This window comes from Rattus norvegicus, chromosome 14 (assembly GCF_021556685.1).
Source record: "Rattus norvegicus strain SHRSP/BbbUtx chromosome 14, alternate assembly SHRSP_T2T, whole genome shotgun sequence".
Classification (NCBI taxonomy): Eukaryota; Metazoa; Chordata; class Mammalia; order Rodentia; family Muridae; genus Rattus; species Rattus norvegicus.
The window spans coordinates 84,353,928-84,368,099 of NC_141547.1; the positions used below are offsets into that span (position 1 = coordinate 84,353,928).

The following is a 14,172-nucleotide window of genomic DNA, read 5'->3' on the forward strand; positions in this document are numbered from 1 at the left end:
TCACGACTGTATTTTAAGTGGGCCTATATTCAGTATTTCTGGGCAACTGCTCTTTTCTAGGGAGCTATTTTTATACTTTTTACCCTTTGTCGATTACTTTCTGTTCATCTGTCTACATTTCTCCTCATTTTGTATGTCCTTCCTCTTCTATGTCAATAGTGTGTTTTCTTTCTTCCCTTTTCCTTGTTTGTGTGGGTGTGTGTCCCCGCTCGTGCTCAGGGAGGCCAGAAGAAGGTGTTGGATTCCCTGGAACTGGAGGTCCAGGAGCTTGCGAGCTGCCGCAGTGGGTGCTGGGAACGTTGTTTGTCTCCTCTGCAGGAGCAGCCAGCGCTCTCAGCACTGGCTTTTATGTAACTTTTTTGTATCTCTTTCTAGTACTTGTCTGCTGTGAGCCTTTGCATTCCCCTCCGGCTCCATCTGGCTGTGTGTAGGAATGAGGTAGGAATCCAACTTGCCCTCCCCCTCATGGCTCCCCAGGCGCCTCTCCACCACATACTGAGTATCCATCCCTCATCACAGATCTGACATGCATTTTCATCCTATACCGAACTTCCGCATGCACTCAGTGTCTCTCCAGCCTGCCCCAGGAAGCTTCGCCACTTGTGTTCTGCCTTTTTCAAAATGTGTCCGGACAGAGGATCCCTAAATCCCAGAATTCAGGAGGTGGAGCCAGGCAGACCTTTGAGTTCCAGACCAACCTGGTCTACGGAGCTAATTCCAGGACAGCTAGGACTACACAGAGAAACCCTGTCTCAAAAAAACACCCCCCTAAAAATACCCCAAAAAACAAACAAAAAACCCAAACCAAAAAGCAACAAACAAAAGCAACACACACACACACACACACACACACACACACACACACACACCACACACACCACACACACCACACACCACACACACCACACACACGCACACAGACACACCACACCACACACACACACACCACACCACACACACACACACACACACGCACACAGACACACACACACACCACACACACACACACACACACCACACCACAGACACACACCACACCACACACACACACGCACACACACCACAACACACACACCACACACAAACACACACACACACCACACACACACACACCACACCACACACACACCACACACACACACACACACACACACCACACACAAACACACAGCACCCTCTATGTCTCACATGACATTCAGAATTAGTTAATGTTTTTTTTTGGGGGGGGGGAGTGTTTTTATTTGGACTTTGTCAGCTGTTTCTATTGTTTAGAGAGTTGACTCTCTTATAATGATCCCAGTTAACATGGAGGAGCCGGACAGGAAGGGCCTGACCAGCCTGTGCCAGGCCCTAGTGATTCCCAACACCACACACACACACACACACACACACACACACACACACACACACACACACACGGTTTTAGGCAAAGTCTCGCTCTGTACACCAGGCTGACCTGGAACTCACAGAGATCCACCTTCCTCTGCCTTGAGAGCTGGGACGTATTTGGTTGCACACATAGTTTTTTCAAATTAAAAATAATAAGAATATTTTTGTAAAGAATCGTTTAGAAAATGGTAGAGGAGGCTATCCAACATCCTCCTCTGGATGTCTTCCACACACATGTGGGACGCCCACACAAGCATGCACGTGTGCATGTGCAGTACTCACACAACACAGCACACACACACACATAAGTAAATAAACCAATAAGTGTAAATGTGCTTGGTAAGGCCAGATGTAGTGACACATGCTGGTTATTCCTGGATTCAGATGGCAAGATGATTCCACAAGTTCAAGGCTAGCCTGGTCTACATAATGAGCTCCAGGCCAGCCAAGGTCAAGACTGTCCCAAAAGGGAAGAGAAAAATGCTTCTTAGACATTTGGTAGACTTTATTTTTTTTTTCTTTTTTTCGGAGCTGGGGACCAAACCCAGGGCCCTAGCAAGCACTCTACCACTGAGCTAAATCCCCAACCCTTCTTAGACATTTGGCACATGCATTTAATTGCAGTTTCAGGAGGCTGAGACAAGAGGATCACGAGTTTGAGGTTGAGGGCTAGATGACACTTGGGCTCAAATAAACCAACAAAATAATACATAAATAAAATCTATTTAATCATTTCTTCCACACTGGGGATTAAACACGAACCTTGTGCCTGCCCTGATTCTTCTTCTTTCCTGTATTTCTTCCCTACCCCCACCTCTCTGAGACCGCTTTCTCCACACATCCAGGCTGGCCGGAACTGAAATTCCTCTTCTTTCTGCCTCCTCGGTGCAGGCAGGGGTTAAGGCCTGAGTCACCATCATGCCCAGCTTCCTTCTGAGTTTTTTCTTTCTCTTTCAGACCTAGGGGCGAAGCAGGGCCCTTGCTAGGCAAGGGCTGTGGACCGAGCCGTCAATCATCTTTATGGGTTGTGATTAGGGATCAGTTTTTCTGCTTGTTTTGGTTGTGTGTGTGTGTATGTACATGTTCATATGTGTGTGTGTGTGTGTGTGTGTGTGTGTGTGTGTGTGTGTGCACCTGTGGGTAAGCATGCACTGTTCTGACTGAGCCATCTTCCTGGCTGCCCGTGCTTTGGAGACAAGGTCTTACTACAGCCCTCAAGCTCATGATCGCCTTTTAGCCTGCCGTGTGTGGTTACCGGCTCGCCACTGTACCCAGCCTTCATCTGGTTCTCCAGTCTCCACCCACGGGAGGCAAATCTCTCACTACCCTGCCCTTGTATCAGTGCTGAGGCTGGGCCGGCTTCAGCCAGCAGCAGCCCTTTCCGGTCCTGCCCCGTCCTTCTGACACACCATCCTTGTGCTAATTTATTTGTTTTGGCATCTCCCTTTTATCCTGGCTGCCTCGGCTGTTCTGACTTGTGTTTGTCCTGCCCCAACCTTACAGCTGGCGATTTCTCAAAGAGTCGGTTCCTGTCATTGAACACAGAGTCCCAATCTGAGACCTAGGTCTGAATGTGTTTGCTACTATTCAGGGGTGTCACTGGTCCTCACGGCTGACAGGACGAGGACACGTGTGCCTGCCTACCTCGTACACACATGTCCACCGTCCTGTTTCCATGTTTGCATATAAAATGGAATTCTTTTCTCAGTACAGATTTTCTGTCCCCGGCCTCCTTCTTTTCCTCTTCGTGTTATCTCATTGTGTCCCACTTCATAGCTACTCCTTATTTAATTAGTATTTAACAGCTCGTTTTCTTATGTGTTTATTTTGAGATAGGGCCTTGCTCTGCCGTCACCGTCCCTCTTACCATCCTTTATATAGAGGTGGAAGCCATGGCTCTGAGAGGCCAGCAGTTTGCATAGATAACCTAGCTCAGGAGGAAGGTTCCAACCTCCAAGGCCTTGTCGGCGCCTGATGTCGGTGGGATCCCATGTTCCCTCAGGAAGCTGCCCGGACACCATGGATGTGGTCAGAGTGATGACAACCTTGTGCCGTGTGTCTGAGCAGTAGAGGATTCCTATTTAGACCTCAGGGAGGTGACTAAGTATTGGGACAACTGGTGTGGTGATTACAAGACAGACATGGATGTGGCCTCGGAGAGCCCAGGGTGAAAAGCCCCCACAGCTCACGAAGTGCTGAGTCCCAGTGAAGGGCTGCCGGGCCAGTCAGGAAGAAGCCAGGTCGGTAGGATAGATCTGAAGAAGATACCTCACTTATGAAGATGGAGAGTGATCTTCATTCACGTGGCTGCCTGAGAGGAGAGGGCGGCAGCAGCCTGCTCCTCAGCCGGGAGCCTGTTCAGCTGCCTCCCAGCCTTCTTCTCAGGGCTTAGCTTAGGCAGTGTGTCCTCAGACCCTTCTCTGCAGCCCAGCAGAGCCTCTAACAACCCCCCCCACACACACACACCATACCTCCTGCCGGTCTGAAGTGGCAAACCACTCCAGCTTCCTCTTCCTGCTTCTTTGTGTTTATTTTCCTCCAAGGCCCAGCAGCAGGAGTAGACTTGAGGACACTCAGGCAAAATCACTGTAGCCCGCAGCGCCCAGATGGGCAGGTGGCCCCGCCCACGGCTAGGCTACACCAGCCTGGGTAAGTGGGAACTGTGCTGGTAACTGTGGTGTGCAAGTTTCCCGGGAAAGTGCAGAGATGTGTGGAACCCTGGGATGCCCCAGGGATGACATCTTCCCCAGCACGTGAGACAGAGCCAGGCATCCTGCTGCACACGTGTAATCCCAGCACTCGAAAGACTGGTGCAGGAGGATTAAAACTTTGAGGTCAGCCAGGCATACCAAAGGAGACTGTTCAAAAACAACACAGACACTCACTTGGGCCCAGAGGTGCCCCACCCACAATGCTTCTTGCAACTCCCAAGAAAGCCCAGCTAGGAAAGGAAACCTCGGAGAACTCTGGAGCTGGGCCTAAGAGCACACACAGCCCTAGTGGAAGAGCAGCCAGGCAGGTGCCTGCCTTTCTCCCTGCAGTGAGGTTAAGGGAAGGGGCTGAGTTTATCCACTCCCTTCTGCTTCTTGAAGCCAAAAGCAGCTCACAAACCTGTAAATGGTTCCAGAAGCCTGGAGACCTGTAAATGGAAAGGAAGGCATTCTTGGGGAAGCTCGGCAAGAGGGGGAAGAAAAAAGAAAAGAAAAGAGAAAGCCTGCTGTTGCTCCTCTGGATTTAAAGACCTAGAATATCCCTAGTTGCTGACAGGGGCTTGGGGGGTGGAGGATGAAGTCAGACCAGGTCCTAAGTCCACCTTGGGAAGAGGAAGAGAACCCAGGGGTAAGGAATCCCTGCCAGCTGCTGTCACCGGTTCCCCGTGGGAGGGCATACCTCCTCCCCCCTTCTCGAGCTAGTGTCTCCAGCCTTTTCTTCCACTCAATTCCCTGGCAGGTAGACATACTGCCGATGCCTTTAGAGGCCTGGATCTAAGTCTTTCTAGAGCCTTCCTTCCTAAGGGGGAGGAGACGTTTCTTCTTTTTCCTTTTGAATCCATTTCAGCATTCTGGCCATTCGTTGAGTGAGTGAGTCTTGTTCAAGGCCAGGTGTCTGCATTTCACAGTACGTGGGCGGAGGGCAGAGGCCTGGGAGCACCTCCCGTGTGTGGAGACCGGAGAACCAGATGAAGGCTGGGCAAACCTAGACTACCCAAACTGTCAAAGCAGCTTCCGACCTTGTCCAGGGAGGAGGGCACAGTGCATCTCTGTGAAGGACTCTTTCTTCCCCTCCAACCTGTTGAGGCAGTGATTGGGGGCTGAGCTGCTGAGCAGACATGTGCTGGCCTCAAACCTTTGTCTCCACTCCCAACCCCCTCCAGGCTGGTCCTTTGAAACAGTGTTCATCTGGTCATTTGTCCTTGTAGGTGTAAAGAAAGTGGCCAGCAGGCCCAGGCCAGAGTCCCACTGCCTTTTGCACTTTGAGATACCTCTCCCCGGCCTCAGTTTCTTCCTCCTTAATCCAAGAATACCAGGTTGAGGCTGCGGTTCAAAGACTGACGCAGGGCAAAGTCCAGAAAAGGATCTGATGCCTAGGGTCTCACAAAACAGGGGGAGGAAGCCTTGAAGCCTTGAAGCCTTCGGCCTTTGGTGGACACCGCGATGCAGACAATGCGACGATTGGCCCAAGGTCATTCAGCCCAGGACTGGGTCTGACCCCAAGTGGCCTGATTCTATGAGCCGGGGCTTGGTCCCCAGCCAGGTTGCAGCCAGTGGTGTTGGAGGAGCAGGGAGGAGGCGCACAGAGGCTTCTGTTTTGGAAAGGTTGAGAGGAGCAGACTGCCACCTGGGGAACTAGGCTCTAACAAGGCGACCCGCCTGGCAGTCACTGAGCCGCGACCCTCCCCGGGAGGGGCGGGGCGGGCAGTTACCTCATCGCCGCCTCCCGGAGGCCCTGCTCGCTGGCTCGCCCGCGCGGCCGACTGGGGCGGCGGCTCCCGGCGCCGGAGCGAGAAGGGGACGGAGCTGCGGGCGGGGGCTGGTCTGCACCGCGCCGAGTGCGCTCTCCTCGCGGAGCTGCGGGTGCTTCGATCCTCGGGCCTGGCCTCTTGTGACTCAGGTGCTGTAGGAGGCGGCGAGATACGGGTGCCTCGGGCAGGGCGAGCAAGGCGCAGTACGGGCTCATGAAGCTCCCCCGTGCGGGGCGCGGGAGCGCGGGCCAGCCATGGGCGGCAGCCTGCGGGTGGCTGTTCTGGGTGCTCCGGGAGTGGGCAAGACCGCCATCATCCGCCAGTTCCTGTTTGGTGACTATCCCGAGCGCCACCGACCCACGGACAGTCCCCGACTCTACCGGCCGGCGGTGCTGCTCGACGGCGCCGTCTACGACCTGAGTATCCGTGATGGTGACTTCGCTGGACCCGACTCGAGTCCCAGAAGTCTTGAGGTAGCCGTTCGAGGGGCCAGGGGCGTGTGTACACTTGGTGCCCACGTGCGTGTCCACGTGTCCTGACCTAGGCCGCCGGAGCCGGTTCTGGGATTGAAGTGTGTGTCTTAAGTATTTTGCATGCGAGCTTCCAGCGCAAGCCTGGAGATAGATGCCCTGTGGCTGTTTCTTGTCTTCCTTGCCTGCCTAGGCTGCTGTCTGGGTCAGTGTGTGGCACGGCACTGCTTGAGTTGAGCCGCGCCGCCGCGACAGACTGGACCAGAATCAGGAATATCCTTTCTAGAGGGGGCCACTGCACCCTCAGACTCCCAGTCTTTGGCGCTGGATGCATTTCAGGGCTTCCCACAGGAGCTGGCATTTGAGCAGCACCTGGGAGGCTAAGTGAAGTTTCGGTAAAAGAAGCTGTAAGAATAATGCATGGGGGAAAGAGCAGCAGGCGTTTAGGCCAGAGGGCTTTACCCGTACAGCTGCACTGGGAATTAGAGGCAGTAGGAGCATACGTTGGGTGGATAGTAGTTTAATTAGAGGCCCAGTAAGTAGGGGAGTTAAGGACTGACAAGATCCAGACAGGGCTGGGAAATCTGGCCTGTGGGAGGGTGCGTCCTGAGTGTTGTTGGTAGGTGATGGGGAAGGATGAACTGGAGTAGGAGGGTCTGCTGTAAGCCCCAGCCTCTACCCTTAGGAGTGGCCGGACCCTAAAGACTGGAGCTTGCAGGACACGGATGCCTTTGTGCTGGTCTACGACATCTGCAGCCCGGACAGTTTCGATTATGTGAAAGCCCTGAGGCAACGCATAGCAGAAAACAGGTGAGGGCTTGACTGGAGGTGGAGGTCTTGCCAGGGGAGCGGGTATAGTCTGGTTGTTTCTGGAGCATACTTTGTGCCCACTTGAGGGTCTCTTGCTGTATGAGGTATGCAGCACACCAGGGAGTCTCAGGCCCTAGGAGGGTCCCGCCTTCACTTGTACACATTGGGTGGGTTCCTCTGGCCATGGAGTCTCCAGCACTGCGTCTCTCATCTCCATCGGGCCTCCAGGCCGGCGGGAGCGCCAGAGGCACCCATCCTGGTGGTGGGCAACAAGCGGGACCGTCAGCGGCTGCGCTTCGGACCTCGTCGTGCACTGGCCACTCTAGTTCGAAGGGGCTGGCGCTGTGGCTACCTCGAGTGCTCAGCCAAATACAATTGGCACGTGCTGCGTCTCTTCCGAGAGCTTCTACGTTGTGCTTTGGTGCGCACACGTCCTGCACATCCCGCTCTGCGTCTGCAGGGGGCGCTGCACCCAGCGCGCTGCAGCCTCATGTGATCAGATTGAACAGGGAAATTTCATGAAAGCAGGCTCCCACCCAGACTCCTGGCCAACGGGCTTTTCTTTGATCTTGATTGGACCCAGCCAACTCCCAATCATTGGACAAGATCAGTTTTTTTCTAAGACCTTATTGGGTTACAATCACAGCTGGAAAGGACTTGAATATGAATGCGATCAGAAGTATTCATACAGCTTCTAGCACTCATATTGAACTACATAGACCCACCTGCCTCTACCTCTCCACTGCTAGACTGGCTACTGGAGACACTTTTTAAAGTCACGCCTTAGCAGGCAATAAAAACAAAAGCAAAAAATGTAAGCGCACAATGTAAGGGTTTCTTGTTCTGGAATAGACAGGTCCAGAGCATTGAGGTCTGGTCTCCAGGCAGTTCACTCTAGAATCCCAACATATAATGAAGGCTCGGTCCCCAAAAACCAGGAGCTGGAGCAATACTTTACTGTCAGAGGTTCTGCTTACTGGACCACAGGTCCTCTGGACACCGGGCTAGCCCGGTCTCCTCTAAGGCATTCAATAATATTAGTAATTAAATAGCAATGCTCATCCCCCGAACCGGAATGTACAACAGGTGTCCCATTGTGCCATGTGGTCCCGTGGGGTCTGGTCCCATGAGGTCTGGTGCTCAAGAGATGGAAGGGGAGTCCCTGATGCAAAGGATAGGTTAAGGCCACAAAGAAAATGGAATGGGGTGTGGGTGCAGTGGAGCCGGTCCATCACATTGAAGAATCTGGCTCGGTCCTTGGGGTGACCGAATGCAGGGCATGCCAAGCCCCAAGCTCTGTGGGTCCCGATGGGCGGCGGGGTCCCCGAGGTGTGGGTATGCGTGAGGGTTTACGGTCTGGTTGTGTGTCCATCCGCCCCCTTGCCCAGGTCAGAGAGGGCTCTGGGCCAGCCAAAGAACTCCTGGCTGCATCCAGTGTCCTTCCTACAGCAAGGCAGGGGCTGCCCTCATCGGAAGAGCTGGACAGAGCTTGGCTGCGGGGCGCAGGCAGCCCATTGGCTGTGCGACCTGATTCCCTGGGTTGGCCACATTTGCCACCCAGAACACTGAGTGATGAAGATGAGGAGCTGGATGAACAGTAAGCAGAGTCCGGAGCTGGAGGGTCAGGGGCTGATCCCATGAGGGTATGGCTGGCAGCAGCCTCCAAGGCGCGGGCATTGGCCAAGAATTCCTCTTCCAGGCGCCTGAACAGCTGCTGCTCCTGCTGTGGGTCAAGCTGCAGGGGCGTGCGGAAGATGCTGGCGGGTGTGGCAGCTAGCTCTGGGCCTGGGCTGGGGCCCCTGGAAGGCCTGGGTGCTGCAGGACTGCGGGCACGCGGAGTCTGCGGGGTACTCCTTCCAGAACCCCCTGATCCCCCGCCACCCCTGCCCCGGGCCACCCACGAGTGCTGGCCGTCTCGGTCCCTGCGCACCACCAGTACCGCCTGTTCCTCGCGGTTCTGGCTGCGGGTGCGCCGTGCGGGGCTGGAGGCCGACAGCTGAGCGCCTCGGCCTCCTGGGGCCATGCGAGGCCGTCCCCGGTCCAGCCGGTCTCGAGACTGGCTGCGAGGGGTGGGCGGCCGTCTCGGGGAGGCCGTTAGACCGGAGGTCAGCCGGTGGTTAGGCCGCTCCCTCCGGGAGCCAGTGGCTGAATCGTCGCTGCGGGCACCCATGGGGCCGCTCTGTGCTGAGGAGGCTGAGGAGTCACTGTCCCCGGAGTAGCGGCGGGAGCGGGGGAGGGGGGGCAGCTGGTCGCGGGGCCTGAGGTGGGGTGCGAGAGAGACGTGTATCACCGGCGCGGGTGGAGCGAGCTGGTGAGGCTTGGGCGCAGCCAGGGGACTTCCAGGCACAAGTGAGCGTCCAGGCTGAGACCGCGACTTCCCGCCCTCGGCTTCCGAAGCCTGGGTTGGACCAGCCACCGCCCGGAGCCCGCCCCAGCTGTGTTGTTGGTTTGTCTGGGTTGCCATGGAGATGGAAAGTTGGTCCCGCCCCCACGCACGGGAACTTTTCCCAGGGTGTGAGTCATGGCGCCCAGGCGGACGCCCCACCCCCACCAGCCCTGGTAGCTCCGGAGGTGGTCCTCCAGCCTCTCACCTGAGTGGGGTCTCAGGCCCCTCCTTTGTGCTTCGCAGGCTGATGGGAGTTACTTCGGGCCGGGAGCTCCGGCGCTCACTTCCAGGGACTGGGCTACCGGGGCGGGGACTAGGAGTGGGTGATCCCCTCTGCGGAGAGAAAGTCCCGGTTCTCTGCTGGGGCAGCCGGTGGGCTGTGGGAATGGATACAGCAAGTGAGGGGCAATACCTTAGGAACCAGCCCCTCGGCGGCCCACACTCCCAGCAGGCACTTACTGGAAGAAGTGCAGCGGCAAGGGTCATGCTTGTCTAGGTAGTGCTCCAGTGTGTCCCAGCCGCCGCCCACTCGCACCATCACGTGGTTCCTCAGCACCTGCAGGCCGGAGGGCAGGTCACTGTGGGCCTACTAGCCCACCCCTGAGGGGCTGGACTGGGCTTTTCCTCCCCCACTTACCCTCACAAAGATGAGCAAGCTGGAGTCTCCCACTCGGTACTTCCCCTCGGAGACCTTGATCATGGGAAACTGGTCTGGGCAGGTGCACTTGCCCAGGATCTCCCTTACCTGAAGCCAGAGAAGAGGAGGCTGATGAAGGTCAAGGATCAAGTCCCTCTGGGGTTTAACTAGCAGTTACAGGGCAGGAGGAAGTGCCTATTCCGTCCTACACAGGGCCTTCTGCCTGATCACAGTGGGTGGGGGCTCTCCAATGAGAGAAGAAGCCAGGGGCTGTATCACTGAAAGGCCTTAGGCCCGCTAGAGCCCTGGAGCCGTCCATAACTCCTTCACACTGGTGAGTCCACAGCCTGGTCAGGCAGGTTGGGGATGAGTGCAGGGAGCCATCCTCACAGCTGCACATCCCAATCAGACACACACACACTAACGGGCACAACGCCCCGCCCCAGCATGCTTCTGCATACATGTCGATGGAAGCAGGAGATGCCAGGCTATGTGGGAAGCCTACTCTCCTCCCTACCCATAGCAGCCCGGTGCCAGAGGGAATGGGCACGGGTGTTGGGGGGGAGGCCCTTGGGTGATCCAGACCCAGGCTGGGGAGTGGGTGGTGACCGGGCCCACAACCATCAGGCGCCTGACTCTTGGGGAGGCATATCATAGCCCTAAGCTCCTGATAAGAAAGAAACTCTCGGCCTAGTTGCGGGGGCGGCAGGGACACCTAGGTCTTGGGACAGACAGAGGGAGCTGGAGGCCTGTACCTCCTATGCTCCCAAGAGCACTTCCTGTTCCCAGTAACTGGTGGTGGGGCTAGGTTTTCTCCATCAGCGCACCGGGGTGCTGTCTTCCCAGACACGGTGCACCAGGCTTCTTGCTGACAACTTTCTACATGTAGCCTCAACCCGGGGTAGCAGCCACTCAGCCCCAGGTCTGAGGCTGCCAATGCATGTTGTCCCTAGCACCCGTGTGCCAGAAGGTCCCCAAGTCACAGTCCTCCAAGTAGGACTGCACTGAACTCTGTTGCTGTTCATTCAATACTAAAAGTGGAGCTCACGCCAGAAGCTAGGGTTTCATCTGCCTCGGGGCCACCTGAGCTGCGTGGCCTCAGCACCCCCGCCTCTCTGGGCTCATATATTTGTGGCCAGGAAGATGCACACTTGGCAGTTAACACATGTAGTACTCTTTTTGTGGGGCAGGCTGCGGAGAGTGGGCTCTGGGAGGCTTAGGGTTAGGTGGCATTAGTTCTGCTACCTGGTCCCCAGATGGGGGGAATGGGCAGGGGTCACCCAGTGTGAAATCAGAAGACTCACCAGCTCGTCCAGGTTTCGAATGTCATTGGGCGTCATGCGGGGTGTGCGGGCAGGTGCCCCTGGTGCAGCAGCGATTTCAGTGACATCCTCTTCAGCAGCAGGGACGCTGGAGGCCTGAGGGGTAGCCCGAAGCTCCCGCTCAATCTCCTGCTCAAACTGTACCAGCCTCGGGGCGAGCAGCCCAAGGCGTGCCCCACGTCGGGCAACCTCCAACAGGCACAGCACCACACTCTTCTCGTTCTTGCGCAGCACCAGGTCCTCTGTCTCAAACATGAGCACTTCAGGCACGCCCAGCTCAGCCCGGCACCAGCCGATGAAAGAGGCCACGTTGTCTCGGGCCATGAAGGAGCCAGGCGCCACACTGTGTGCCTGGAAGGCCACACCTCGGGTTGGACGGGCAGCAGCCAGAGCCCGGGCAGCCTTGGTGACAGCGTTGGCATGCTGGCACAGGGTTGTACCCGTGGCCAGCCCCGTGAGGAAGCCATCACCACTGCCGGGTAGACCTAGACTATACAAAGCATTGAGCCAATCGGCCAGGTCTTCCTTCATGGCTTCCACATAGGCCTCACTGGATCGGAAGGGTCGCACACTCTTGGCGGCGGAGCCTGCGATGCCCGCCACTGGGTCCGCCATGCCCGGGGCCAGTGGAGTCACTGTGGGGATACAGGTTAGGACTGCTGTGAAGACTCGCAAGGATTCAGAATGGTCCACCAGCCCGCCACTCAGGAAACGCTAAGTTTAAGTGCAGGCTGTGAGAAAACGTAGTACCTCATTGTTCTCACTGTGCCATGACCCGATTTAAAGGACTCAGTAATATTTATACCATCTTAGTGTTTATGTTTGCTGTCTGGCTGGTCGGGAGAGGGTGGCTGGGACAGGTTGGCACCCACAATGAAAAGAGGCCATTTAAAAACGTGAAGACATGTGGGCAGGGAGGGTCAGGAGAGGAGCCTCGCCCAGAACCACAGAGGGACTATTTCTATTGCTCAGCCCACAACCTGCACGAAGTCACCGCCTTTCCTTCTCCCCTCTGCTAAGGGCCGCGCCACAGGCTGAGCAGCGACCGTATCTCCATTCTACAGATGAGGAAACTGAGGTGCAGTAAGGGCAGGCATTCGCTGAAGGTCGCAGAGCAGTGGGTGGAGGATGCGGGTTGCCCAGCCAGGCCGGATTCGTGCTGTAAAAAGCCGCCCGAGCCCGTGCCTGTAAGGCCGGGACTCCGAACCGACCCAGCGAGCCTCCGCAGTGCTCGCGGCCTGGTCCAGAGAGGGTGCGTGCCCAGTCAAGGTCACACAGCCTTGGGAAGCAGAGACCCCGCACCGCCCGGCCCACCTCCGGGCACTCTGGTTAGGGGTCCTGGGGGGTCCCCGCGCTCACCTGGCTCACCCCGCCGCCCCGGGGAGCATCGCCCCGGCGGGGCCGGAGCCGGGCCGCGCCGCCGCACACAGGCGCCGCCCGAGCTCGCTGCTTCCAGGCGTCCGCTCCGCCCCGCCCCCCTGGAATTCGGATCCGGCCAGGAAGGGGCGGGGCCGTGCTCTTAAAGGGGCCGTGCCTTTCTCGGGCCTTAGGCTCCGAGGCGGGCGAAGACGCCCTTCTATCCCTATCCCGCGACCTTTAACTCGGCGTCTGAGTCTTCCCAGGAGGGGTTCAGACCCTTTCAGTTGTCCTTCCTTCGTGACAGTGGCCTTCCCGGAAGCGATAGGGACTGGGGACTGCAGAGTCACCTCCGTCCCGGGGGGACCTCTGCAAGCCAGATAACTGTGTGCTCTTCCTGCAAGGCGGCCCAGGGACTTTAGCTTGATGTACAAGGACCTCGAGGCTCAGAGGTTGGAAGGTGGCTGCGGTTTGGTTAAAAAGAGGGGGCGTGCCAGGGGCAACTACACGCCTTAGGAGGAGCGCGGAAGATCTGGGGAATCCTGCCCCCTACTGTCGCCCGACCGTCCGAGAGAGGAATGAGATGCTGAAGAGACACTGGAATCAGTGGGTGTGTGTGGAAAGACTTAATTTTAACTCAGATCAAGGAAGGCGGCGACAGAGGAAACTGGGAGACATCTAGAGCGAAAGTTTTTCACACTGAGGAAACCTATCTCAAAAATAGGAAAGGAAGAAGGAGAGAAAGAAAACTGGGAACGTTTGCAAGGCTGGAGTGGTAGAAACGTTAGGGTCTTGTGGACTATGCATTGCAAAGGTCATGGAAGCTATAGAGGTTTATTATTATTATTGGACTTTGTTGTGGTTTTGAGGTAGGATTTTACTATGTAGCCTTGGCTGGCATGGAACTCCCTATGTAGACCAGGCTGGCCTCAAAAATCATAGAGATTTGCCTGTCTCTGCCTCCCGAGTGCTGGGGTTAAAGGCATGCTCCACCATGCCTTTAACAGATTCCTGCTATGTAGCTTTGAACTCACCATCCTGCTCTCTCAGCTGGGATTACAGGCCTCTGTAAAGAGGAATTAAGAGCAGGAGAGGCTGACTTAGGGGCCAGAAGGGGCTCCTGTAACTGCTGTTGTGAGCAGGGGCGAGGAGTGGGGGTGGGGTGGGGGGAGGGAGCCTCTGAGGAAGTCAGGTGGTTTAGATTGGTGAGAGGGGATGCTGGATTTTGACTGCCTGTTAAGAACTGAAGTCTGTTAGTGAGGAGAGTGTTTGAGTTTAGATGAGGTTTGGGGGTGAACACTGTGGGCTGGGGACTGCTAAACAACACCTAGTAGGGAGTG

General features: G+C 56.3%; 2 protein-coding genes across 3 annotated transcripts; one reads left to right on the forward strand and one right to left on the reverse strand.

The window, feature by feature from the left end:
• Positions 1-5,840: 5,840 nt before the first annotated feature.
• Positions 5,841-7,944, forward strand: Rasl10a (RAS-like, family 10, member A). Its single transcript, NM_001446693.1, is given in 3 exon segments — positions 5,841-6,324; positions 7,007-7,131; positions 7,360-7,944. Coding segments are annotated over 3 exon segments (612 nt in total). The 5' UTR covers positions 5,841-6,105; the 3' UTR covers positions 7,628-7,944.
• Gas2l1 (growth arrest-specific 2 like 1) lies at positions 6,826-12,936 on the reverse strand. 2 transcript variants are annotated; one of them, NM_001401406.1, is given in 6 exon segments: positions 6,826-9,389; positions 9,723-9,894; positions 9,977-10,073; positions 10,155-10,262; positions 11,459-12,111; positions 12,836-12,936. In NM_001401406.1, coding segments are annotated over 5 exon segments (2,037 nt in total). In that variant the 5' UTR covers positions 12,092-12,111; positions 12,836-12,936; the 3' UTR covers positions 6,826-8,362.
• Positions 12,937-14,172: the final 1,236 nt, after the last annotated feature.